The sequence below is a fragment of the Hirundo rustica genome, chromosome 4, assembly GCF_015227805.2.
Source record: "Hirundo rustica isolate bHirRus1 chromosome 4, bHirRus1.pri.v3, whole genome shotgun sequence".
Classification (NCBI taxonomy): domain Eukaryota; kingdom Metazoa; phylum Chordata; class Aves; order Passeriformes; family Hirundinidae; genus Hirundo; species Hirundo rustica.
Genome location: NC_053453.1, coordinates 33,311,162 through 33,334,848, shown reverse-complemented (window position 1 = coordinate 33,334,848; position 23,687 = coordinate 33,311,162). Strand labels below are relative to the sequence as shown.

General features: G+C 40.8%; 1 protein-coding gene across 4 annotated transcripts in view; it reads left to right on the top strand.

Moving 5' to 3' along the window:
* Positions 1 to 23,687, top strand: part of PPM1H (protein phosphatase, Mg2+/Mn2+ dependent 1H) — a 131,645-nt gene that overhangs the window by 64,355 nt on the left and 43,603 nt on the right. For all 4 annotated transcript variants that reach the window (XR_005700563.2, XM_040062542.2, XM_040062545.2 and 1 more), the window contains exons 3-4: positions 2,679 to 3,023; positions 9,919 to 10,031. Coding sequence is in view for 3 of the 4 variants with exons in the window: in XM_040062542.2 (XP_039918476.1) it covers positions 2,679 to 3,023; positions 9,919 to 10,031 (458 nt within the window). In the remaining variant the exon portion in view is untranslated. The remainder of the gene's footprint in view (positions 1 to 2,678; positions 3,024 to 9,918; positions 10,032 to 23,687) is intronic.

The following is a 23,687-nucleotide window of genomic DNA, read 5'->3' as shown; positions in this document are numbered from 1 at the left end:
ATGCTACAGTGACATGTGTCAGTGAGAGTCTGAGGATACAGCTCAGGTCCATGAGAACTTCTCTGTCCAAATATGTGCTGCCCATTGGCTTAGAGGAAATAAGTGGTAACATTTCAATTTCCCTTTTTGTCTGGGGCTATTTTAATCTGTTTTAAAGCATCCCAGTCTCATGCATCTTTTTATTTAACTTATTTATTTAACTCCCATAAGGCTTGATCAGTGTAGGACATATCCAGAGTTGAGATCATAATAATGAGACTAAATTGTGTAAATAACTGTTCTCCTTTATCTTCTGAAAAGCTGTAACACCGACTTTGCTGGGGGGTTTGCTTTGGAGAACTCATGAAAATGGAGTGCAGACCACACTTGTTCTTAACTCTAAGTTTCTGTTCTAGTTTGGAGGCAGGGGGGAGCAATGACAAAATATCTTCTTCCTTTGGTGGAAGGTAAAATATTTCAATCTCACCCAGAGTTGAAATGTTTTTTGCCTTTTTTCCCCCCAGAGAGCACATTTCCAAAGGAGTAGCACCTTTACAGGACATGAGGACCAAAACTGTGGAAGCATTGTCCATGGTGCATCATAACATGGATTTTGGCCAGGGAGACAAACTCTTAAGAGAAGAATGGGAGCAGTAGTGGTTGGATATACAAATCCCAGGGGGCACAATGTCATTTTGAATAAATAATTTCAGTTTTCAGCTGAAATACTTTCACTTTGGGAAACTTGTTTCTGTTGGCAAAATACTTTACATTTTACATGGATAGCAATCTAGTTTTACAAGCAAGTTTTAAAATTGCTAATCCTGTTAGTCATTAAAAATTACTTATGCAGAATTTAACAGCCAACTGTTGTGTCAGCTTGGAGGGATTCTGAGCCCAGAGCAAGGTAGTACAGCTGCCAGTCCTGCCTTCAGGTGGGAAGTTTCACAACAGGTTTTTTAATGAATTTACCAGGTTGGGTAAATGCTGGGGGAGAAGGGGGTAGTGTCTGGCTAAGAACTATGTTTGGAAATGTGGCCACATGTTGGTTTTTTCCACTATTCTAGGATGTATTCTTGGTGATCCTTACTGTGGTAAGTAAACAGTACTTTAGTACAGTACCCCCTTATCACAGCATTTCAGTAATGAGATGAAGTGTACATGAGGGACTGATGAATTCCTCTTGGAGGAGCTCTCTGCTGTGTAGATGACCATGCTGTTGATGAATTAAGAATATATGTGAACTTTACCACATCAGCAATGCTGTATGCAAAAAAAAAACCAACAAAAAAAAAAAACCCCACCCTTGAATTTTATGTGGTTTTTATTATCATGGCACCTTAGTGGAGCAGCTGAAACAGCTCAAAGTAAAAGAAGCTGCAGTTCACAGCCCTGTCTATAAATTTGAAATAGGCAGTGCTTTGGACATGAAGTGCTGGCATACAGGTGGTGCCTAGACTTTATGCTGATCTGTAGTGTAAGGGAGCAGTGTTTGAGTGAACAAAACAAATCACATCTGTCCTCCTAAATTAGACCACAGTGTAACATGCACATGTAATTTTGAGGTTCTTTGATTTCAGTGAAATCCAGGTTATGCTTTATTGTGAGGTATTTTACAATAGTATAGCCTCATTGCTTCCCCTTGCAAAATAGTTTCTTTCTAAATATATTAGTCCACTCACATCTGACTTGCAAGGCAGCCCCACTAACAGCTGTTTCTGGGAGCTATGCTGGGAGAAGGTGCAGAAGAAATGGAGGGGAAGGGAAAGACTCTTTCCCCATGCTGTTGCCAAATATGCTGTCATGAAAGGTGGCATCATGCCTTAAATGGTTACTTGAGGATTGCTAGGTCAATTTCTCTCCCCTCATAATGTTGAGGTTATCAAGAGTATGGCTCCTTGGTATTTTACAGGCATATTGGAGCTTGTGATACCCAGAGCTACTCTGCCTCCAGCCCTGGCTTAATGCCCTGTCTAAGTGATAGGGTACCCCGCCATTTCCAGTACTATACAGGAAACTTTTGAGGGGACTGTGAAGAACCAGGCAGTGAACATAGAGGCTAGATCAGATGAAGTGCAGCCGATCCAATTTGAACTGTCATCCTCAAGGACCTCTGTGCTGGTGCTGTTCCCTGGGCTTGCACAGGCAGGGAAAGCCTGAGTTGTCCCATCTGCCAGCGTGTATGGATGGACCTTATCTACCAGTTGTGGAAGTGGACCTCATGTTTGTTTCTGGATGTCAAACTGAGGTTCTTTGTCTAATGCCTAGATAAAAAAGTAGGTCTTCAGTGTCAGGTGCTGCCTTGTGTAGAATTTTGGGCTTTCATGGTGGTAGGCCTATCATATATTCAGATGCTATTCTTCTACAACCTATAATGGCTGTAAAGTAAAAAAGATTTTAAGTTCAACCTTTCTTATTCCTTTTTTTTTTTTTTTTTTTTTTTTTTTTTTTTTTTTTTTTTTGAGGAGGTTAAGCAAAAGCTAAAACATGGTGAGAATGTGTGGTAAAAATAGGCATCTCTTCTTTCAACCAAAGTTGTACTGGCACTGTGGGTATTTCTGCATTTCAGAAAGAATGATACCTCTGGGAAAATTATCTGTGTTTCACCTGCTGCCTCTGTGCCACCGGTCACCTTGCTCGCAACTGTGTAACAGTGACCATCTCTTTTCCTTCCTTTTCTCACCCTCTTGCTTCTCCAGGACACGGATGGGATCAACCTGTACTACTGGTCCCTGTTTGATGGACACGCTGGGTCAGGGGCAGCCGTGGTCGCTTCCAAACTGCTGCAGCACCATATCCTGGAGCAGCTGCAGGAGATCGTGGACATCCTGAGGAACACAGCCGTCCTCCCACCCACCTGCCTGGGAGAGGAGCCTGACAACCCCTCCACCAACAGCAGGACACTGACACGGGCAGCCTCCCTGCGTGGTGGGGTGGGAGCTCCAGGCTCGCCCAGCACGCCTCCAACACGCTTCTTCACTGAGAAGAAGATCCCACATGAGTGCCTGGTTATTGGGGCCATAGAAAGTGCATTCAAGGAAATGGTATGTATGTCTCAAGGCTCTGAAGTCCTTGTTGTTTACATTGAGTCACATGACCTGAAGACAATGAAGATTTTGATTTTTTTTTTTCCCTTTCATTGCTTTAACACCATCTGAGTGTGAACAGAACTGTTTAACAGCCTCAAGAACTTACCAGATAGGTCCCTGTGAGGCAGGAGCTGCATCTTGACTCCCAGGCAGCACTGTGGCAATGGTTATGAATTACTTGAATTTTCAATGTATGATACTCTTCTTTTTAATTTTCTTCTCCCCCTCCTTTTATAAGATAAAGATCAGTATTGCCTTATAGTGCAGATTTCAGCACTGGCAGTTGTTATCAGGCTGAGTATATGGGCATGCACTTTATAAAGCCTTGTTGCCCTACCAAAATAGCAACAAAGTTTGCTTGGTCCAATGACCCATAGTTCACATTGATGTTGGAGTAATGACTGTAGCTTTTCACTGAGGCAAATTTTGTGGGTGAGTGGGACATGAAGTTCATTCCTACCACCCACTTGACTTGTGTACAGCCTGAACAACTATCAGGAAATCATGACCCTATGGGAACAGAATATCCATCTATTGCCCTATGGAAACTGGTTTTTTCTTTTCTGTAGTTGATGTAGTTCCTCCACAACTTCCCCCTTCACTTCTCCGCATTACTGAGTCATTCTTGCCAGGCAGAGCAAAGGTCCCAGCCTGCCAGCGAGTACATGTGGATCAGGTCTTGAGAGGTCTGATGTTGTTAATTTTATTTTTTTTTTAATTTTGTTGCTGTAGTTTTCAGGAAAGCCTTTGTTTTGAAAAGAAGGACTGTGAACTATTCAGTGTTTTCCAGTGGTTTTATTTGTTGTCTGAAAAGAAATATCTGATCATTGTTTTTCCTGATGTATGCAAATTTTGTCCAGTACATGCATTTGATTAGAGACTACAATTGTTGTTACAAGTAGTACTTCCCTTTGAGTTCTGAATAACAATTATCTTTTGCTGGATTGTTCTTTCTTCCCACGGAAGTGCTGGCAAGCAGACCCACCAACTGGGTTTGGACTTGCAGGTGGGTAGGTGCAAGGGCAGCGTTCGTAGCCTGGCCTAGGCATACTTCAATGAGGCTTGTGCAGGCAGATTTATGCACTGTGGGTGGTGGGCTCAGTTTCTACTAGATGAAAAGAAAGAGGAGGATGCATGAAAATCTCTCAGTTTAGCACACCTTTTCAAAAAAGGAGGACTAGATTGCTCCCTTCTTTTTTGAGAAATGAGGGAGAAGATGACCATGCCCATCCACTGCTCCCTAGTGGGTTCAGAGCGTGCTTAAGAGGAACACCAATTTCATGCTTCAGTTGGTGTAATTTTGAGGCCAGAAGAGTGGCAGGCTCTGAGAGCGGGACATGATTCTCTCTTGTTAGAACTGTCTCCAAGTGCAGGTGAGATAAGTAGAGTTTTGTGGGACTGGGCAGTGAAAGTAACAGAGAATAGAAGGGCTGTTTTAAGGACTCTACCTCTCTTAGGAGACCAGCATGTGCATTACCCATCACTGCCTTCCTGAATGTATATGAGTGAACAGGGCTGTTGTTGCAGTGCTTTATTTTGACTTCACACCTCTGGTAGGTGTTCACACAGAAGACCATCTCAGCTTATGTTCAGAGATCTGGTTGTGAGGGCTTTTGGGGGTAGAGTATGACAAACGCTGAAACCCTGGATAACTGACTACAATTATGGTGTTCAGGTATTCCTTGTGTAGCTCATACTAATCTTTTCTCTCTGATTCTAAACTGAACTGAACAGAACATCTTCCCTGCATCTTTGTTCATATGCTACAGATCCAGTATCTTAATTCCCACTTGCTTTATATTAGAGGGCTGAAGTTCATCATTGTCTTTGATAAACAAATTACTACCACAATGCAAATTCAACATTAAGTTTTACAGGAAAGCTTATAAAAATGGTCAGCTTAAGGAAAGAAGTAGATAATTAAATTGTATCTACTTTAAGCTCTGAGGGGAATTGCACTTATACTTGGTTTAGGCAAAAGAGCGTTTTCTTTTCTTTCTTTCTATGTGAGGGAGTGATTCATAAAATCAACATTTGTGTCTCATCTGTTCTTGCAGTGCTTGATCTTCCTCCTGCTTTTATTTAACTTCCTGCTAGCTTATATTCCTTTTAGTCTTTGCATGAAGACTTTGGGCCTCTTCCACAGCACATTGTTTAACAGCCCTGGTTTGTCCTGGACCATCATGGATGTTATTGAGTTAGGTCAGCATAGTCAAGATGTGCAGCCTGTACAAGGGTTTTGTGCCAGCAGAGCATATCAGTTTACCTGGCACTTGGTGAAAGCTCAAGTTTCCTGGTCATGTTGGCAGATTTCTTGGTTTTTCCTGAAACACCAAGTGCTGCAAAGGATTCTTGTGAACTGAGTGAAAATGATGAGTAGATAACAATACTGTTTTTCAAGAGTCCAACCTGTCAGTTTTATCTGATGATGGCTTTGTCCCTCTTTCCTGGGAACATTTAGTATACCATTATTTTTTTTCCCCAACTTGGTTTTGAATTCTAGTTAAGGTCTCCTTGTTTTTGCCTCAAGTCTCAAATAAAATGCAATTCATGGTTTTCAAAAGGCTTTTGAAAATTGTTTTTCCTTTATTTGATATGGTTTTTTTTGGACAGTTCTTGTCTAACAACTGTGTGCAATAAAACACTGTGGAAATCTGACACAAATCATCATTGCCTAACTTAGACATTTAGCAATTAAATTGTCCCCATTTTGAAGTACATCTAAATTATGTTTTCTGTGTTGAAACTGGGATTAGCAAGTTTGTGCTGTGTTTTCAGATAATTTAATGCACTGTCTGAAAAATAGTAAATGTCAGTATGACAATTGTTCCAGTTAAAAGGAAATAAATAAGCTCAAGTTCTGAAGGTGTCATAAATCAAATCCTCTAATTTTCATCTACTGAATTTTAAGATGTGCATTTATAGATTCAGTTCAAAGTAGCCAGGAGGAGTGCTTCCAAATGCAGTTCCATATTGGACAGAAACATCAAATTGCAGTCCTTTCCTTGTATTTAACCTTGTGTATGTATGTGATGTACGTGTTTGCAAGAAAGGTTAAGGGAAACGAGCACCTATTCTATTCTGAACCCCATTTAATTTTGGATGGGAAAAAATGGCACAGAACTATTCTGTAGGATTTATTGGGAGGTATACATTTGCATTCATTGTATCATAATTTTCTTCATTATTGAGGTTTTTTTACTTAGACAAAATCTAGACAGGTGTTTTTTCTAGATTGGTGCCATTTTAATCAACTGAACAGTCGTGAGAGAATGGTATGTGTTGTACAGTTTACTTTTTTTAAAGTTTCCCCTCATTATATAGCCAGTAGAACTGAGAGCTTAAATAGAATTACAGGCATTTGATGTAAAGCATGCAAAGGAGTTAATTTTATCTTTATGCCTTCTGAAACTTTTTTTAGAAATAAAAAATACCTAATTATACACAGATACCTAATACTGTGTGTATAAAGCTACTTTCTGTCATAGCAAGGGTGAGAATCTGGAGGAAAGGCCATTGCTCTGAGGATAAATATAGATGAAAGTGTGGCCAGCAAGTTGAGGGAGGTGTTCCTCCCCCTCTACTCAGCCCTGGTGAGGCCACACCTGGAGCGCTGCGTCCAGTTCTGGGAAAGAGAAGGAGCTGCTGGAGAAGGGTCCAGCACAGGGTAACAAAGGTGACTGAGGGACGGGGGCATCTCTTTTATGAGGAGAGATTGAGGCAGATGGGCTGTTTAGTCTTGAGAAGAGTGAGAGGGGATCTCATTAACGTGCACAAATATCTGAAAGGCGGGTGTCAAGAGGACGGTGCCAGACTTTTCAGTGCTGCCCAGCAAGAGGATGAGGGACAACGGCCATAAACTAAACCACAGTAAGTCTCACTTCAACCTAAGGAAGAACGTCTTTCACACTGAGGGTGGCAGAGCACTGGAACAGGCTGCCCAGGGAGGTCATGGGGTCTCCCTCTCCGCAGACATTCCAAACGCACCTGGTTCCCGCAGGCGACCCTGCCTTGGCGGGGGCTCGAGTGGGTGATGCGCAGGGGTGCCCGCGGCCGCTGCGCGCAGCCTCCGCCAGGTGGCAGGAGCGGCCCGCGCCGGGCCCGCCGCGGCTCCGCGGGGCGGTCACCGCTCGTGGGGAGCCCGGCCCGAGCCTCGGCCCGGCCCGCGCCTGTGCCAGCGCCTCGCCGCTGCCGGGCTCGGTGCGGAAAGCCGCCCTGCTCGCCCTCGCCTGCTCGGTTCGTCCTCTGCGATGTCCTCTGCAGGCTGTGCTCCCGCATCCCGCAGCCCGCACCGCGGAAGGGGGACCAGGCCTGGGGCAACCCTTGGGAGCCCCTGCCTCCCGCTGCAGCTGCTGTCCCGGCACGGACGGCACAGCTCCGACTAAATTAACTGCTTCTTCGGAAAAACAAAACAAACAAACAAAACCAAACGGCGACCACCAACAACAAGAAAAAACCCACTTGCTCTGGAATAATTCCCCGGGTGGAAAATGAGGAACGCTTTGTATACACTGTTTAGAATGATCCCCTTCGCACTCATAAAGGCTTTAGAGGCGTTCTGGGGCTTCTGCCCATGTTTGTACTGCTTTCCCACCACCAGTGTTGTAAAGTATTTCATTAAAAGCTAATGTCTCTACATCAGAATGAGTTGGTGGCATTGGTGAACTTAATTTTATTTTGCTTTATTTTTCCCCCTCAAATCTTGTTGAGCTGTTGGAAAGCCTTGCCCTCTTTCCTTGCTGCTGAAAAATAAAATGTCAAGCAAAGTACGTAATATCGAGCCATACATGGCACTCAATGTACTCTGACAAATTGAAGTTCTAGATGGGAGAGCCCATCAACAGCAATGATTTGAGAAAACCCAGTACGCAGATGTAGTTTAAGACAAGAAGATTCTGAAAAAGAGGCCCTAAGGATTATCCATCTTCTCTCCTATAATAGATGCTTCTGAATTCTGCTTGTTGGAAGAAATAAATTTTAATTTAGGCATTCCAACACTTGCAAAGTATATGTATGACAGAGCTGAAACCAGGTGAGGAATTGCACATTGTTTGAAGGTCTTGGATGATATTCTGAACTGTGGAAATGAAAGTTTCTTAAAATTCCTGGCAGTGCTTGGAAAATCTGTAGTATTCATAAGTTTAAATTATTTTGATGGTTAGACATATCTGCTTCCTTTGAACTCTTCTTTTCAGCTTTATTTAAAAATATATAGAAACCTTGGGGAGGAGAATCAGCTTCTCTACGGCAAGATTAGATAAAGAGGCATTTATAACAGGCCTGTGTCTGTGACCAAAGGTTCTGCAAGATATGATTTATAGCTTGGAGGTGTTTTCCTCCTGGTCCTCACCCCCCCGCCCCACGCCCCCCCAAAGAAAACCATAGTGCAGTAGAACCTGTGTCCCTGTGGCAGCCACATGCAGTTTGCACACACAGCTGAGGATGGCCCGCTGGGACAGTACCTCGGCACTGTGTTCATGGCACAAATAGGATGTACGTGCATTGGCCAGCGAGTTACTTGTGACAGACACCTCTGCCCATTGGCTCAGGACTGCCCCTGTGCTGCTGAGCATCCCTACTGCTGCCCCGTGTCCCCTCCCTCCCCTGAAATTTGTAGAAAATAAAGCATGGGACAGGGACCTCCTCCCACCTCTGCAGATTTTCAATCAATTTGCAGCTGTCATGGTTTGTATTTATTGTAGTGTTTTCTTCAGATAAGTTTAGCTCTAAAATAAAGCTACAAATTCCGTACCCCGAGGCATGAACAATTTGAGCTGTTTGTTGCTTGGTGCAGATATGAAAATGGCTGAAGTATAGATCTGTGTGTATGCACACACACAGAGGCAAACATACATTCATAATAAAAACCACATAAAAGTAGGCAGGGTTTAGCTGGAAAAGGCCTGCCAGTACTTGCAATAGTGATGTTAAATGATGCTCCCTGTTTGCATCCAATATTATAAGGACAGATCAGTTTGAAATGGGATTTGGTTCTGGACACAGGAGAGAAGAGTAGTTTGTAGCATATTATTACCTGAGGCTAAACTACAGACAGCAGAATTAATTCGTTGGTGTACACTTCAGTGTTTGTTTAAAATGTATGGATGAAAGTAGCTAATTTACTTACTTGCTCCATGTTCTGAAAGCTTTCTTGGGGCATTGTATGTGTGTGTGTATATATATAATGTGTGTGTGAATGTGTATTTATATATTTTTTTTCTTTCCAGGACTTTGTTGACTGTTGGTGATAAGTATAATTTGTGTTCTCCACTTGTTAAGCAGAAGAACTTTTTTTTAATATATAATAATTCTTCCACTCAGAGTCAGTTTAGCATCCACTCATTCCCTGTGTTTCTGAAAGGTAGCCTTGTGGCACAAGTGCATCTTGCTATTGTTCTTAAGGTGTATACCCCACAATCCTAACATTCCTCTAGGGAAGTAGGTAGTTATTCATGTTGTAGCTGGGTCTCATTAATTATCTGCTGTCTATGTAAAGCACTCTCCAATTATACCACCAGGTACCTGTTTTTAAACTTCATTTATCTTTGCCTTCATTGTGTTTTTGCCATAGCAAATTCTCTTGCATCCCTGAGAGTTGCTATTTATTCCTTAGTACCTGATATTTTACAGTCTCCTGACCTGATTTTTTCCAGCTTTGTATAAGTAATAGGTACTCCTCAACTGTCTGTTCTTCTCCAGCTCATGTCAGCATAGCTGCAAGAAAAGACAGCCAGTGGGACACACAGATTAATAAAGACTCTCTTGTATTTTTGGTTTTTAGGGGAGACTTCATTTTCTCAAGTATTAATTGCAATGCTATCTTTATAAATCTTATTCTCTTTTCCCACAGGATTTGCAAATAGAGCGAGAGAGGACTGTGTATAACATTTCTGGTGGCTGCACAGCCCTAGTGGTGGTGTATTTATTGGGGAAGCTTTATGTGGCAAACGCTGGTGATAGCAGGTAAGTGTGTTGTCTCCCCATCTAATCCTTCACCCCAAACTCCCCACTTACTGAGTTCCTTGAATGCAGACAGCATCACAAGAAGATTCTGTTTCTTGGCTGGACACTTAGCACTTCTCACAGAAACAAATGCAAGTGCCAGGGATAGCATTCCAGTATCTTGAGCAGTGATGGCAGTCAGGGAAACTGACAGCACTTCTGGTCCTGTAGCAGTTTCTGAATGACTTGATGTTTGCAGAGAAGTGGAAAGGTGCTAAAAAGCCATTGAAACAGAAGAGATATTGGGGGTGCAGTAAAATTGTGTATTGAACACTGACAAGGTGACTACATCTGGAAGAGCTGGTAGGACTTCATTTGTTCCATAGGAAGTCCTGTGACTCCTGTTGCCAGGCTTAGTCTTGATAGGCCTTTTGGCTTTGAGATTTTCATGTAATTGAAGGTAGTGATCAGTAAGCAAATAGCTGCTACTCTTGCCTTGGGGGAGGAGGAGACGGAGACAGGTTATCACAGTATAGGTTTTTTGCCTTGTCCTATTCTAGTTCATGTACTTGTTAATTTCTCAGAAATGAATGCTGTTGCTCAGGAGCTGTTGCTTTGTTTTATTTTGAAGTTGGGTGCTTGAAGACTCATGATAAGAAGCATTTTTTTTTTGTCTTCTGATGTTGCTAAAGATAGGGGCACACTGGAAATCTCTAATTTGCATTCTTTCCCCCTCTCTAACTCTGTCCTTACCAACACTGGAGAGAGATAATGAGGCTCTCCTTGCAAGACTTCAGACTTTGTGCTTCTTTCAGCAGTGGACTGCATAAACAGGAGAGGGAGAAAAGTTCCCACGCAATATGAACTGCTGTTGTATTCTGTTCATTAATAGCTGGGTAATTAACATCTGCAAAGGTGATGAACCCTGTTGTCTTTAGGTGAAGACTGCTATGGTTACGAGTTTGTGTTTAAGGTTTGTGTACACATTTCATGTCTGTAGTGTGTACAACCACCTAGTTGCAGAGACAACACTCAAGAGGTAAGGGTTTTGTAGTTTAAACCTAAGATTTTTTATTACCTCTTGCTGCTTTGCACTGTGTAGGAAGTCAGATATATCCTTTGTGCATAAAATTCCACTTCTTTCCATGTTGGTGATTGTTTTTAAGATGCTAAATTTGCTGTATGTATTGTAAGTTGCTCACCCAGTTTCTATTGACAAATGACGTATTTGAATCTCCTTTTTTGTATCTAATGTCAAGTGAGTCCTCACATGGTAGCTGCAAACATGTTTGAGGTGATCATCTATCTGGTCAACAGAACTACTAACTGAACTACATTCTATCTCGCCTACCATCAAATTAGAAATAATCATGTTTTCTTGTGCTATTGCACTTGAAATACAGTTGAATCTCTTTCTTTGCATTAGCTAATTGGCTCTATTGTCTCTTAAAATTTTTCTGTGTAAAACTGGTCATGGAAAACTTACTTCTGAGTAGCCAAGATCTTTGTTCTTAAATGACTGGAGCTGTCTGCTTCCAGTTCCCTCAAGATTCCTTCTGTGCTTCCTGAGAGCAGCTTCAGCTCCACTGCAGCCTCTGATCCCAAGGGCAAGACACTCCTGTTGGCGGTGATCTGGGGTTGGTGCCAGAGTATTGGTGTAATTGTAGTTAAACATTCAAGTCTTCAAGAAGTTTTGCATGTTCATTAAGTCCACCCAGAACATCTCTTCAGAAAAAGAGGGAGAGCAGGAATCAGAAAGGAAACAGGAAACCATCAGCAAGATTGGGTGTTGTTTGAACCAGGATTCAAGTTCTCATTCTTAACATCTTGTTGATAATGAAGTCCCTCCAGATTCAAAATAGTTTGGTTTTGTGCTTCCCAAATGGACTTCACATAAAATCTTTCGTATGCTAAGGAGAATTATTCAAAAATCTTTCCTTTTCAGATAAGTCCATTCCTAGACTTTCCTAGCTCAAAAGAAATTTTAAAGCTTTAAAGTGTAGATCTGTTGGTCTGTCTCTCTCTCCCACCAAATCCCATCTTTCCCACTTACAAGGATAAAAACAGGCTGTTCAAAACATCTGAGTTGCTGTCGTGACAAAAAGGACATTTTAGGACTAGACAAGCCACTCTGAGGTTGTCTGCCCACTGCCAGGGTGCTCAGTGCATTCCTTATTAAGAAGAACCCAGTTATGTAGTCAAGAAATTTTACTTGTGTTAGTTGGAAAAAGATGTTTCTTTTTGCTGTCTCACGCTTTGTGTGGTCAATTTTGTGGTTTGTACATATAAAAGGGAGGGCAGTGAGAAATACAACAAGGAAACTACTTCAACAAATAGTTATCTGCTCTCGAGAAGAAGGGTGGGTTTGTTTTTTCACTCAAATGAGGGACTTCCTCTTGTTGCTGTTGGAGCTAGATGATGAAACCCTTAGTTGTTCCTTTCTTTGAGTTCACCTACTCATTTGTGCCCTTCCCCTCTCTCATTCTCCTTCCCTCTCTGCTACCCCACTGGAAAAAGCCTGCAAATAGATCAAGTTTACCACAGATAGGAATCTGTGAGAGAAGGTTTTGTGGGGGAAATAAGCATTTTGGCTTCATGCAAACCTCAGTCATACTGCCTCTCTCCAGGAGAAGGTTAGGTTTTATAATTTCAGGGAACTTCAAAACAGCAGAAGCTTTTAAAAGTGGGTTTTGAACAGCTTCTGCTGTCAGAGGACCAAGGTATGTGTAACAAATTGTTACTGTCACAATGAGACTAAGGAAACATTAAGTGTGAGACTTGAATAATAATGTACTGTGTGGTGCCAGCTATACCTCAGACTTATGTCTGTGGTATTCAGTTTATCCACCAAAGCTTCTCAAATCTAATCATTTCATGCCACGTACCCTGGCAGTGTTGTATAGCAGCTGTCCTTTTGTAGTTGATGTGTAATTACATCATGAAAAGACTTTAATTACCATATTACTAAATTACCAGCCAGCAATCCTTTCAGGTTCAGCCCTAGCTCACTTCTGTATGGACTATTAGGCTTCTCCAAGCTGAACACTTTTGGTTGGTGTAAAAGGGAGGAAAAATTGTGCTAATTGTAGGTTTCGTTATGAACTATTATTGAGCTTGATGTTATGGCATCACTAATGTCAATGATATAATTAAACTTCTACTAACGATGCAATCACAATTCTGTAATAATTATATGTTAACTATGCATGATACCAGAACCCTACTAAAAATGAGGTGATGTATTCAGAGCCTGATAAAAACAACTTGGAAGGAGCTGCTTTCATTTTCTAATGGCTTGTCTGCTCATTCTTGGACTCTACCATAAATATACCTACTTGTACAGTCAAAATTCATATCTGAATATCAGCCAAAGCTTTTTCTAATGTTTCTTTCTCTCTCTTTCTTCTTTTCAGTGATTAGCATTGTCCATGCAAGGTTATCTGATTAGGGACTGATACTGCTATAGTCAGCTATTCAATATATAGTGCTTTTTTTGGTGAGCATCAAAGTGCTGTATTTTGCATACCAGCATGACATATTCTCTATGAAAACTAGGCCATTGGAATAGCTGCTTTTTATTTCTTTTCTTTTTAAAATATGGAGTAGGGAATCTTCTCTGGTCATTGTTTTAAATAGTAGTGTTCAATTCTATATTGCTAAAATGACTTTTACTTCTAAACTTCCATAACATGCCTTGTTAATCTCAGTTCTTTTTAGTTTTATGCTATTTATTAGGATGTTGTTTTATAGCTACTGATGAAGCAGTTTTAAAACAGGGACTTAATGTTTTTACTGATTACTGCCCAATTATTGTATAGCCTCATGCAACATAACATTTGTCCAATGTCACTACAATGACTGTAATGCAATATGATCATATTAACCATGTTTGGCACGAGCATTGTTCTGGCTTTTATGTTGTCTGGAGCTGCTTGGAAACTGCAGGCACTTCCATTTTGTGCTGTGCTTGAGCCATGTAGGGAAGCTATGCCTTTGTCATTATACAAGAAGCAGAACATCGCTAGTTGATTTGACTTTTCCATCCACCCTGAAACCCTCACTAAATCTTCAACTGGGTTTTTGGGCTTTTCTTGATTTATTGGCAGAACATGGCATCAAAGCAAAGAGCCTGATGTTTCAAAGGCTTCACAGACTTTCAGGGTCACTGAATTTTTTGCTTTGCTTCATCTGCTCTTTTTTATCATCTTTTTGCCTCCTTGCTTTTGCTCCCCAGCACTTATGTTTTCAGGGCATATTCACACTCTACTTGAATGTACATCCTCATGTCCAGAATAGATTTTCTTCTTCTTTTTGCAAGCATAAAATTAATGCTAAGGCATTTTGGCTTGTTAAATGGTAGGAGCTCATTGAGTGACTATTTTTGTGATGGTTTTAAGTGGGTGAAGGTGAAGTAACTTCATTGGTACTTCAAGAGACCAGGTGTGGTCTCTTGTGGTCTGTGTGTGTTAATAACAGTCTTCTCCCAGTGTAATAAAATAGTGAATTGAAAATGGAATTTGTTTATAATTTCAATTCTTTCTGGATTTACTGCTTGTGTCAAAGTTTACTACATTTATACTACTTCTTTGCTTGTCAGCTTGTCAGCTGCTTCCCTCATGGTTAGTTCTCATTATAGGAAGTCAAGATTTGGGGCTTAATTTGCTTTTATGAAGTAAATGAGAGCGGCATGGAAACGGCCGCATATCTGCTGATTGGCAGTGTAGTTTAAATAGAATTTCTGAGAAGTCAGAATTGGTAATTCTGAGCCATTTTTTTGGTTCATGGTATGTAACCTCTTCCTTGAGGTAGTCCAGTAGGGTCATTTTTGCCAGAATGGCTAACACTGTGTAAGGATGGAAACTGAAAAGTGTTCTAATATATTGCTATTGTGGAACTAGTTGACTTTAGTCTTTGGTTTGCTGTCTAGGAAGCTTTCATTTTCTGGTTTTCCTGACTACTCATCTTCTAATCTAAATGGTGTGTATTTTCCCTGTTTTCTGTGAGTGGACAGCCTAAGCCTTCTCTGTCTTCTTACATTTGTGTCTGCATAAACAGCAATAACTGTGCTTCATACTAGAGACTTAGAGGTCTCCAGAGGAAAGACTAACTTAGTAACTAAGCTTCTTCAGTCTGCAGTATTTGGAAAAGCATTTTTTTCCCTGTCTTCTCCTAAAGATGGGACAAAAAAAGTTGCAAAACTGATCAATACACTGGGGCCATTCAATCATTGGGCATTTCTCTTCATTCTCTGAAGTTCTCATTTCTCCAAATTCTCAAAAGATGCCTCCCCAGAGGCAAGAGCAACCCTTACGGACTCTAGTATGGCCAATCTATGGTACATCACCTTTTTAGGTGATTATTAATTCTTTGACAGAATCATATGAAAATAAAAAAATATTTGATCATTTCAGGGCAATAAATAACCTAAGTCTGGTTTTCTCATAAGTCTGTGTAGTGAGGAGAGACCAGAGAGACCAAGTTCAAAGTAAGCAAGTCTCTGCCATGTCTATTCTCCTTCACTGCAATTTGATAGGTGGAGAGGTCTGATCCTTATTAGACCAAAATGTTGGAAAAGTTTAGTCGTGTTCAGGAGACATGGCGACGTCCACTCTCTCTGTTCCTTCTGTCTCTTTTCCTTGGAAGCCTGCAGAAAGCCCTTCTCCCCTTCTCCTGCCTGGCCTCTTTTCAGGGTCTTTTCAGGGAGAAGCAGGAGCTCAAGATTCATTAGAATAAGAGCAACCTCAGATATTGCAGGATTTTATGCTGGGTAAAGCTTTTGAAGGCACTTTAAGAAACACTTAAGGTGAAGTGTGAAGAAAAAGTGTTGGATTAGAAAGAAGTAATTTCACTCAAAGGGCAGTGCTAAGGAAGATAATTTTCTAGTTATCCAGTGAATGACAAGTTCCAGGTTACTGGCAAGTCATATCCAGCACTGACTTGGCAGAAATTATTAATTTGGTAGTAAATGTTTGCAGGCTTGGAAGACAAAACAAATGTCCTTCTTTCCCAAACTCTTGTTTTTCCTGGGAGAGCATATTCCTTAGCAACACCTATGGCAATTAGTAGGTATTGAAGCCATTGTAAACATTTTCAGTGAGGAGTACATTCAGTTAAATCTTTAGTCCTAACCACACGGACATTATCTTGTGTTCCAAATAATAAGGAAGGAGAAGAATTTTGGCTATTGGAATAATACCAGTAAACTGTAAAGTCGCAGTTCATTGGTATTGGTTTCCAGGAATAAAGAATTCTGTTAGCTTTAATTCTCATGGGGTTTCAGCCTTTAAAAAAAAATCAAAGAAAGAAAAAATACAAGCCAACAAACTGTCTTTTTAATCTGTGCATTTGTAGCTGACCACAGAGACATGCAAGTTCTTCACTGCAGTGTTGCAGGGCCAGGGCCAAGACATGGAAAGCAGGCTGGACACCTTGGTTCTCTAGCTTTCATCTGTACTGTGGGAGGAGGGGCAGAAGGAGCATCTGAAGTTTGCTTGGTGAATGTTTCAAAGTCTGCTCTGGTCCTTACTGTGTTAAAAAGCTTTTTAAGTCACCTGAATTCAGCAAACTCAAGGCAGCCCAGGCTGTTCAGTCTCAGCAGCAGTTATGCAGTGCTGTTCAAGCCCTGCTCCTGGGACTTTTAGTGATGGCTCTGGTCACTTCTGTGTGGGCGAATGAAGCAGGGCTTGGGTAAAAATTCACCCATGAAGACTGAGCAGAGAGTGTGAGTTGCAATCTTTACTTTTACATCTTGCTCTGGCTTGCTCCAATATCCTGCAACTGTTACTGAGTTAAACAGAAAAGCTGAGATCAAAGTAGATATGACTTTAGGTGCTAAAGTCATTCTTTTTGTCTATGGTAAGACAGTGAAGGGTGGAGATAAATCCTGGCTACTTCCACTTTACATGTACAGCCATATCCCGGCCATATTACTGGCAAAATAAACACTGACTTGCACAGCAATGCCTTCATCCACTAAGCCCAGGTTTAGTTGCCATAGTAACTTGTCTTGGAGATGAATGTGATATTCTGGACAGCAGGGAAAAAGACTTTGATTCCTCAGATACCAGTCCTGAGGCTCAGAGCTGGTCATAGAGATGTGAATGCAGTTCTTTGTTCATTTCCCTGGCACGGCCTGGGTAATTGGTGGCATGTTGTTCAGCCGTGATACAGAAACGTGGTGGTCTATCATCACTGCAACCTTTTACTTAGCTGTGTTCAGATGAAGAATACACTGAAATCATCGGGAGAAAATGAATCCTAAGGGGGCAGTAAATCTCCAACCCAAGGCTATTGGAACCAGTGGTGAGCAGTTTTTGTGTGCTAGTAGTGTCACTATAAACTGGCTTTTAATAGCTTTCTAGCTGCCACATGAAGCCCTTTTTGAAATATTGACGTGTTGAGATACAAACCATCAGGAAAGTACACACAATTAATTACACAGCATTTTAGTTTAGCTCATTCACATTTGGGTTAGTACTATTGGAGCCAGAGTAGACATTACTAGAAATGTGTAGGTAAACTTATAAAGTCGCTATTGGTTCAATCGCAGAAATTGCTTTCCTGAATAATTAAACAAGAACATTGCATACAGATAGTCAGTGCCATCACATGTGGGGAGGGAATAACAATATATATATATAATTAGCTCTAAAATAAAACACCGTTAATAAAGCCAACTGCTCATAATAGCTCCATACTTAGATTTCATCGGCCAAGCAACACACTTGAGGACCTAAATGAGGGCAGGGAATTCACTCACAGTATAATCTCATGGGAGTGGAGCTGCAGCCTACTGAAGAGGCACTGACAACCAGGGGTCAAAAATGATGGGGCATTGTGTCTTCTTCAAGCTATCTCCTCAGTGGACAGCCTGCAAGCTCATAATTACATTTAATTTAAAACTGTACAGTAGTGATGCAGAAACAACTGAAGTAATTTAGTTCCATTGTTGGTGACAGCCAGGTGCTTCTCATGGTTAGATGCAGTATATAGGGCAGTGGTTACTGCCAGGATTAGAAAATCCTTTTAACTGCTGCTTACTGTGTTGTTAGTGAATACATGAGATGGAATACCAGATCAGTTCTAAAAATTCTGATTTCTGTTATTTTTGGTGGCAGTAAGGAAAATTCTAACTGGCACAGCTGCTATTGAACATGAGAAGAAAGCCCTTCCCCAGAAATCTATGTTATTCTGCTTACGTAAACAGTTTCTATTTGCCTATTTGTGATCCTTTATTAAAAATAATACAATTAATTCAGTAAAATCAGACCACCAGAATAGTGGCTTTGGAGTATTTCAGCAGCCTTATTGTGCCCAGAGGCCTTCTCCAAAGGAATCACTAAATAAGCAGTAGAAATATAAATATGAATGAGTCAGGTAATTGGAAACATCATAAAGCTCTACACGTATGTGCACAGGAACAGCTCATGTGCAGGCAGGTGCCTCCGAAAGACAACTTTCAGGAGGAGTTTGCAGGGACTGGATTTCAAATTTCTTTCTCTGCTTCTTTTCAATGTTGGGAGGAGGTTCTCATCTTGCCACAGGAGAGGTGTAACATGCTTGGCTCCATGCTGTGGCTAAGATGTGAAGAAAGGACCTTGAATGAAATTCTTGAGAATGCCCAGTCAGTGTCCTGGTGGAGCAGGGGCTGCACTCGGTAGTTGTGCTGCAGAGATACTTATGAACTCGGAGCAGCCAGGGTGGCTGGCAGTCTGCAGAAATCCTTAGCAGAAGTTTGGGAGTGATCTTCATTGTTCTGGCAGGAAATGCCAGAGCACACTCCTGTAGGAAATTACTTTTGCAATACTTCACCAAGGCAAGTTCTCACACCGTTTATTGGCTTGAGGGAGCTGAAGTTCCCCCAAGTGATGAATGAAAGAGTCTGAGCAGCCTGCTATAACCCACAACGTAACATGAAACTACATGGTCACAGGAAGAACCACAAGCAGGGAGAGTCCACTCCTGCTTAATGTTGGCTTTGCTCAGCTGAAAGAAAAATGATCCAGTGTTTCTATCCTGTCACAACATTTCTGTGAACAGGCTCATGTTTGTGCTGAAAAATATGAAGAAATCAGGGTGGCACAACTGTTGAGTGGCAGTAAATGGAAAATGAGGACAGAGACAATTTTCACTGGCTCTACTCCTTCCCTGGTTTGTTGTTTGTTTTTTTCTTGGTAGTGATGAAGTAAGAGTTGGGGCATTATCTTAGGTATTACGGGTGGGAGGCAGAGAGGGTGTTTTTTCCATTGGTGTTGCTGAGGGTTGCTGCTTCCACCTGAGTTTTATGGTGATGGATATGTCATCACTGGAAACTGTTTTAATGCCAGATAACTGTTATATAATAGTCTGTTTCACTATCCCCAGCCTGCCTTAATTCATGAAATTAAGGAAACAGTTTAAAGGCTTTGCACTGTAGTTCCACACAGTTAGTGAATACATGGGATAGAATATGAGATCAGTCCCATACTCGTTACAGTGAGGTGTTTGTACACCTGGTTTCTAGTGAAACGTTGAGAAATGGGTCTGTGTGGGAGTAAGTGAGAGTAATTCAGTTTGAAGAGGTAAAACCAGGTGCCAGTGCTGGATGTATTAAAAGTCATCAGTAATCATAATGACAATAAGTTCCACTACTTCATTTACAGAAGCGAAAAACATTTCTCATTTTAATTGTTTTATAGTCATTGTCTTTTGCTTCTTAACAATTAAGAAAAAGTAAAGAAATGAAAAAAAGCACAACTGGTTTAAGGCTTGCCAGCCATTAGCATTGATCTTCCCTGGATTGTTTAAATATATGCATTTAGTTATCAAATAAACAAGTACCTATATAGACTGATTCAATAGTTCTAGGATTTACTTTTTTTTCCACAGCTATCTTGTCACACACCTAATTAAAATCTTTTGCTTAGTTCCCCTTTGAATACAATAAAACCCTGTCTTATTCTTTCTGTCAGTTTAATCCCTCTTCTTTTTCATTGACACATTTCTAATACCTTTGCAGACAAGCCAGACACTTCTGCTTCATCTGTACTGAATCCACATGCTTAACACCTTTTGACAAAATGGATACAGCCTCCCTGTGGTTTGGAATTGATATAAACTGTCAAAAAGGGTTTTCTGAATGGTCTTTCTCTGTCACCTTTACCAGATTTTTATCCTGTGTTGTAGAAATGTGCAGTTTAATGTTGCGTTTTAAATCATTTTTGGCTAAAAAAGTGTGTAATGGAATTAGGGTGTCCCCTGAATACTCCTAACAGTTGGAGATGTCTCTTTGTTTTGAACACCAGAATCCCAATAGACCTGTGACAACAGTGGAATTACACTTTTGACCTTGTGTTGCTTTCTCCGGATGATTAAATGAGAGTAACCAACAAAAGCTTCCTCTAAAATGTATGAGTTTCCTCTATCTGTTTCTCATAAGAAACATAGAAAGGATGCTGTGCAATTTTCAGCTGATTGTGTTTTCCACAAAAGAGAAAACAAACAAATAAAACCAAAACCCTGTTTGATTCAAGGAGAGGTGGTAGTTGTTAGCCATATTAAAAATGCAAAAGCAGTTGATATATCAATATTTTCCTTAAGCCAGTGTTGTTGCTACATCCTGAGCATCACAGCAGCAGTACAGCACCATGGCAGATTATTATCCTTTTGTTTCTTCACTCTCCATGTATTTTAAAGGTGAATGTATACTAAGGCACCAAATACAATTTCTAAGTTTTCAATCTGAATATAGAAAACAACCATATATTTAATGTTCTGTGTGAATTTAGCTGATCATTATGGACTACACAGTCATGTCAATCCAAAAGATAAATATACTGTTTTCTGCAGATGCACATGCAGCCTTTTTGCTCCTGATGTTTCTTTTCATTTGCATGTGACTGAGCAGACATAGCCAGCCGTAGGATTTGCCATGACTGCTGGTCCTGCCTTATGCCTTGACCCACTGGCGCATCTCTTGCTCCCCATTTACTTATTCAGGTTGTGGCTTCTCTGGATCAGAACTCGAGAGGCTAGAAGAGATACAAAATCAGATTCTTGTTTCTTCCATTTTAGGCTACTTCAGCTGTGTTTTGTGGATTTTTTCCTCCAATATATTCTGTTTAGTGTGAATATCCCAGCTCTGGAATAGTGAACATACTTTCATTGTCATGCAGAACATGTGAAATGCAATAAGTACAATCCTGTAGTTCCTGTGGGTCGGGAGCTGGAATTCAGAAGAGAAGAAAGGACTCAGGGAAATCTAATTTGTTTTTAGAAGAGATCAGAATGAGTGACTTACTGGCCTCTATGGCCTCAAGACTTCAGAACAGTTTCTCACTGTAGATGATGCTGTATGGAGAGGACATCAGAGCATGGAGGGCAATGCACTGAGGAGGCTGCAGATCTTTGTCTCCCGATTTCCAATCCTGCCCAAAAAAGCTTTTTTTTTTTTTTAATTACTACTTCATTGGTGATATAAATTAATGATTGGTGTGGTTCTGAAGCAACCTTGTCATCAGAGAATATTTGGTTACTGTTGACATACTTGTTCTCTGCAAACATGAATCATCCATCTGCCTTTGGCAGGCTCGCCCTGTGGCTCTGCTATAATGTGTTTCACCAGTGTGGTGGAAATTAAAATGTCACTATTAAACATGGCAAAATCAGATGCTCTCTGGGCACCGCATCTATTCAAGGAGTTCTTGCTTCCTATGTAGTTATTTCTGACAGTTTAATAGGACAGCTGTATTCCAGCATAAAAGAATATGTGCATATATCCTCAGTACATGGGGAGTTAAATGCTTTCAGAGCACTATTTCCTTGCATATATGCTTGTTTCATGCATGACAGAAGCAGTAATGCTCATGTAACACCATGTTGCTGCTTAGTCCATTAGGAAGTGTAAAGTCAAAATTAATTGTCCTGCAGGACTGTATAGAGTGGGTCTCTAAAAGCAGTTGCTGGAGCTGTTTGCAGCTGCTGCATCAGCCAAACTCCCTCCTCATGAGCAGTTATTGACCCCGGGCTATTGAATTCAGGGCTCTGGAGGTTGCTTGGTGGAAAAAGCCTTCAGTTACTGCTTGGCAGCTCTGTCACTGCAAGGTCACGGAAAGGGCACTTCAGTCTCCAAACCCAATTAGGGCCTTTTTTGGCACCTTTTCAATCTAGGGGAAAATCCCACTGAGCAGGGTGGTTCCCAAGCCAGGCTTTTCTATCCAGCCCCCTCAGTGAGACAGCAAACAAATGTGTCCCTTTTTGTCACTTGGGCCATCAGAAATGCCCTTTGCTGTCATGAAACAGCTAAGAAGTTAGTGCAGAAAGGTAAGGAGCCCTGTATGGACTTGGAAACCCATCACAGTTGAATTTGCACCAGTGCCTTGTATGTGTATGTCTGTGTCCCTCCCTTTATTCATATCTAGAGCTGTCTCATTCCTCAGATCAAATCATTTGACTCTTATGAACAGCTGTAACTTGCAAGTTGAATAAAGTCCAACTGCTGAAAACATTAATGAAAAACATAAATCTCTCTTTTACCCAGTATCAGCAGTATTGCTTTGGTTACTCCCCCTCTGAAGATTTTTGTGTGTATGCCTGTGCTGGGTTGTGCCTTTCATCCCAGGTGGCTGCCAATTCTGGTGAAAATAAGCTGAGCTATGAAAGGTTGACCCGCTCGCCTCTGAATTGCTTTTTATATGATGTGAGTCCCTCAGGGCCCAATTCTACACATAGAAGTGAGAATGACAGCTATCAAAGTATACAGGAAGTATGTCAATGTGCACAAAGAAAAAGGTGAACCCCAGACTGGTTTGAGTGGTCTTTAAAATATGGATTTCCTGTGAAATGGTGATTAAAGGGGAAGCAAGGAATAAGTAGAAAATTATCCTGATGTGCTAGCAGTTATATCAATGTGTGGTTTTATATTACCTCTTTTAGACAAGCAAAAGATCAGAAAATCCCTTATGACTCGCTTAAACTAGTGTGTAAAATTTGGTTAGTGTCTGATCAGCTCCTTTAATCAGTCTAGTCTAGACTGTTGCCAGAGTACATACTCTGTACCAAACCCACAGACCTTTTAAGTGGAGGCCTACTCAAGTGAATCAAATAACATATTAAAAAGTGAATCAAATAACATATTAAAAAGTTATATAAAATGTTCACTGTCTGAATAAATTAATTTGGTTCAAAGCTGAATACCTTAGGAACTACAAAAATAAAAGTGTTGTTGCAGAAGAGAGGTGGTAGAGTTCTTAATTCATATTTAAATTACTGTCTCAGAAATGCAAAAGAAAAATTATCAGCAAACTTTTATTATTTTTAATTGGATAGGCATTTTTGTAAGCCTGTAGTCAGATTCCCTAGAGAAGAAAAAAAATCTGTCAAAAATTAGGCCAATTTTTTTTAGGAAATTAAAGACTTGCAACTACCGTGTTTGTCTCAAGTACACAATATCGGTTTTAATTAAAGGGCCAGTGGGAACCTTTCAGTTTCTGGGCTGCATTCTTGCCACCTCTACTTTCTACACAGGATTATTTGCAAGGAAGTGCTGGAAGTCCAAGAGCAGTAAATTTGTTACCTTTCAAAGCAAAGCAGTTTTCCCCTCATTGCCAGAGCTTCTTCACACATCTGCCATTATCATACCATCCTGAACCTATCTGCTCTTGGCCGCGTGAATCTGAGAAAAATGTGAACAGTTCATTT